General features: G+C 37.4%; 1 protein-coding gene across 1 annotated transcript; it reads right to left on the bottom strand.

Annotated features, from left to right (window-relative positions):
* Positions 1-2,818: 2,818 nt before the first annotated feature.
* On the bottom strand, positions 2,819-3,597 carry LOC132041811 (uncharacterized). Its single transcript, XM_059432503.1, has 2 exons — positions 3,286-3,597; positions 2,819-3,151 (listed from the first exon to the last, which is right to left on the bottom strand). Exons 1-2 carry the CDS (start codon positions 3,595-3,597, stop codon positions 2,819-2,821), a joined length of 645 nt encoding a protein of 214 aa, XP_059288486.1.
* Positions 3,598-4,493: the final 896 nt, after the last annotated feature.

Below are 4,493 nucleotides of genomic sequence, written 5' to 3'. Positions count from 1 at the left end.
TTATACCATAGAAAATAGCATGGGCTAAGTAGATCACTCGGGTGTCTATGGTCATCGAATCGCCCTGTGGAAACACCATAATGCCTAGCAAGGTTATGGCAAATGCCAAGGGTCTAACAGCTTCCCACTCTTCTCTACTCTTGAACTCTTTCTAATACAGAGTATATCCAGTGGCATTTCTGAATCTTCGATACAAATCTCTTAAGGCTACTGTAGGCCCTCGCGCCCAGGATGCTTTAGTCAGTGCAAGGAACTTCATGATCTGGCCGACTGTGGGCCTCTGTGGAAATAACAGGTGGTGATTTAGTTTGTGTCATCTCCTTAGATAGGTTCCGTTGTTGTCTATAGCATCTCTAATCTCCTCTACGGTCGAAGTCATCTCAATTTCGCCGAAGCAGAACAATATTTCTTTATCGTCCCAATGTTCGGCCAACATCCCTATTAATTCCGGATGACCTTTCATCGTCATAATAGCTGGCAAGTGACCTAGAGTGCAGCTAATTGTCTTCCCGTGAGAATCACCTAACCATGCCCACCAAACCCTCAATAGATCTGGATCCTCGACAATTACGTCAAAGCGGATGCGGCCTTCCATCTACAAAACAGAGTACTGTTAGGATTCCCCCATCCCTACATGATCAATGGTTCGTCACATAGGCACTAAACACGCGTCTACATAGCATATAAATGAGATGCGGTGTTCTTCGGGTCATAGACCATCAGAACACGAGGTGGTCTCTCTTAATGAGCTTCAGGTAGGTCTAAGATTCCCAAAGCTCTTCTAGGTATGAATGCTCTAGTTCAGTAGGAATTTGTCTTAGCTCTATTAAGTTTTACTAGAGTTGATTTTTCACAAAAGATCGGGAACTCGAGCGGACAACTGGGGCTGAATCGTCAGGGTTGTTGGACGACCACGAACCAAACCCGCCTTATAACAGTTCCAAAAGAAGTATTTTGATTTTTTAGTGAAGGTACGATAGCGTGCTCCGTGCCAAGAGTGGCGGAGTTATGATATGCATGCAATGAAAGTTGATAATTCCAGGAAAGTAAACATATAAACAGTTAAAGAAAATACACCCACATTATATTGGAACCCTTATGGTTAGAACCTTTAAGTCCCCAGCAGAGTCTCCATCTCTAATGGTTCGCATTTTCGCGGGCGGGGTTAGCGCTTGGAAAAGCTACTTTGAAATCGTTGGTGCTCTTTCGGACTTTGTTTTAAAAGAGTCACCACCTAATTTTTAGGAAATTTGGAAAAACAGTTTTGAAGGGTTTATTCATACACCGTGAATAAATTTTCTTAATCCAAAGTTCTATGTAAGGGTTCTGGTGATCCCCTAGGGAAGGTATTAGGCACCCTAGTATTAAGGATCCGTACTATACGGTTGACCTTCGAATTCCAATGTGTCAGTATTTACATGAACCATTTACGTAGTGTTTATTTCCCGCAAAGGACTCTCATGTTGCATATCATCATTTGAAAAAGAATTGAATATATCTCCTTTATATATCGGGTATTTAGGTTCGGATTTATGATATTCGGGTATATTTAGTTCCTTTTATATATAAGGATAGTAGTTTTTCCATAGAAAAAGATAGAAAGTTTATTTATTGTTTTATTGATTTAAGTTCTATTCATGCTTTACGCACACATGAGCCGTGTTAATCCGCTTACTACGTTTTTAGAATACTCTTACCTAAAATTTTATAAATTAGGCGTAAATTGGGCTGTTTTGACCCTTTTTAAGAAAGAAATCTTTGTATTTTGCACAGTTGGTTTTTCTTTAGGAAAATGCATTATGTTTATGGTGTAAAATTTTGTAGGGAAAATAACATAGACTACCAACTTAAGACTCTTTATCACAAAATATAATGATACTTTTCCTTATTTACGGAACGTAACGACAATTTACGAAATATGACGGATTTGGGCTTTAGTACTGTACCACGTTTTGGGCTTTAGTACCGCACCACGATTTTGAAAAAACCCATAGGTTCCAGGTTCGAACCCACACGCAGTCAAAAATTTGAAAAAAAATTCGCAAGGCGAGTTAAATTTCGCTCTGACCCCAACGGCATACACTTGTGAAGGAATTACCAAAGTTATGCCGGACCCGGCATACTTATGCCTTATGGGCAGACTTGGCATAAGTATGCCGGGTCCGGCATAACTTTGATAATTCCTTCACAAAGTTATGCCGGGTCCGGCATAAAAGTTTGCCCATTAAATTTTGCCTTATAAGGCAAACTTTTGTTATACCTTAAGGAAAACTTACGCCTTATGGGGCATACTTTTAGTTATGTTTTATGGGACACACTTTTAGCTAAGGCATTACTAAAAGTTTCCCTTGAAAAGTTAAAAAAAATATATATATGCTTCAAGGGAAAGTCTGCCCCCTCCGGCAGACTTTTAGTTGTGTTCAACTAAAAGTCTGCCGGAGGGGGCAGACTTTTAGTTGTGTTTAAGTAAAAGTCTGCCGGAGGGGGCAGACTTTTAGTTATTCATACAGTAACCATACATATTGCAGACAAACTATAAGATTTTATTATAGCCAACCAAACCAAACACGTAATGTTGATAACCAAATTCATATCAACTTTTCAACATTATTATTATTAAAATTGTACTCAGTTTCTACTCTTACTAAAAAAAAAAAAAAAAGAGTTTATACTGTATCATTAAAAAAATATCACCGCCATAACATTGTCGACTATTTAATTTCCCTTTGGAATATTGCTACAAGTCTTCTTATTGTGGCCTTCTCACCATATCTCGCATGTCACCGTTGATTTCTTAAATTTCCCTCGTGGAATGGTTTCATTCGTTTGGTAGCCGGCCTCCTGGTGGTCTTTTACCATCTGGTGGCAACACAATCTCTTCTTTTACATGCCTCGGTATATCCCATGTACTTTCACATGGAAGAGGCACAACTGGTATTGCATATGTATCGAGGAAATTCTTATTGCTGTAGTAGGCAGAGGTATATTCCGCTCCATGTTGGTGCCTATACACTATAGCAGCCATAGCATGCCCACAAGGTATCTCATCCAGTTGAAATCTTCCACAAGTACACGTCCTAGCTCGAAGACACACTGTGAACCTCTTAACACCATCAATCACTATATGTAGAAATTCAGTGGAAGCTCGTACCTGCAATCAAAATTACATTTGTACAAGTAATTCAGAAATTATACACTAAACATACAACATATATACACATATTATAGAGTTTTCATACATATGACAAAAAAAGAAGGATACAAGTTAACGAATGATTATCTTACAGTCATACGGTGTGATAATACCCCATTCTTGTTGATAATTTCTTGATACTTTTTAGTAAGATCTGTGAATGTATTCTTTGCTTCTTCATTGTGCGTCGCATTCCATCTTTCAACCAGTTCCCTCATGAAATCCAATAATTTTGCCACCGGCAATTCCCTAGCATTTACTGTAGCATTGTTTATAGATTCAGCTATGTTTGAAGTCTGTGTCCATGTTCTTTTTACTGTTGCATGTATCCGTGTCCATTTATGATAACCAATCTCAAACAAGTATCTCCTCAGCTTCCTATCTATTTTGGTCACCCTTCCCATGGGTGACCAAAATAGATTTGCGTGATTGGGTTTTGGCCGTCTAATTGGGTTTTGTATAGGTTTGTAAGTATTCTACTGTTATATCTTGTAAACTGAAAACTGTCGTCGCGTTTTGTAAATATTTACTCTAAAGATGTATATATATGTATTTTGCCCAATTTTGTATATATTCCCTTTACAAAATATTCTTGCTATATTTCCTAAGGCCCAAAAAACAAAATTGATTTTAAAGTCAAAGTCTTATCTTTTGAAACCAAATCTGGGCTAATGCCCATGTTTTAAAGAAATTCAAAAGAAGGTATCCTAAGGCCCAAAAAATGAAATGGATTTTAAATGAATTTTAAAGTCAAAGTCTTGCTATATTTTTTTTTATAAAAATCCCAGATTTGGTTTCAAATGATAAGACTCGACTTTAAAATCCATTCATTTTTTGGGCTTAGGATACCTTACTGAATTTCTTTAAAACATGGGCATTAGCCCAGAAAAACCTTTAATCATGGGTTCATTGCTTAGGAAAAAATTAAATGGGTCTTGACCCAAAGAAATGTTTTATTTTTTAAAGAAACGACCCGCGTGGGCCTTGGCCCAAATATACCTCGTTTGGCCATACACTATGGGCCCTAGTCTCCTTTTATTAGCCTCAGATTTTATGTAGAAAAACCAAACAGAATTTCCTAGCCCAAATGGTGACTTTATACAAATTCTTATTTTTTTTAAAGACCAAACTGAAATGGGTTTTGGCCCAAAAATATTCTTTGAAAACATTAAAGAAAAGACTCGGGTGGGTTTTGGCCCAAAAACATTGGGTTTTTATTGACTCATGACCAGAAAAGAGACATGTTTTAATAGTTTTTTGAAAGATAAAAAGAATTTTTTCGTCTAATGTATTCGTCTAC

This window comes from Lycium ferocissimum, unplaced genomic scaffold (assembly GCF_029784015.1).
Source record: "Lycium ferocissimum isolate CSIRO_LF1 unplaced genomic scaffold, AGI_CSIRO_Lferr_CH_V1 ctg1177, whole genome shotgun sequence".
In the NCBI taxonomy this organism is placed as follows: Eukaryota; Viridiplantae; Streptophyta; class Magnoliopsida; order Solanales; family Solanaceae; genus Lycium; species Lycium ferocissimum.
Note: the sequence above shows the minus strand (reverse complement) of the source record. Positions and strands in the feature narration are given on the sequence as shown.

What these genes read in the sequence shown, in the direction of transcription:
- LOC132041811 (XM_059432503.1), bottom strand. Translation starts at nt 3,597, where the DNA reads ATGGGAAGGGTGACCAAAATAGATAGGAAGCTGAGGAGATACTTGTTT. An exon ending in TATTATCACACCGTATGACT is followed by an intron (nt 3,152 to 3,285) that starts GTAAGATAATCA and finishes TTTTGATTGCAG; the next exon opens with GTACGAGCTTCCACTGAATT.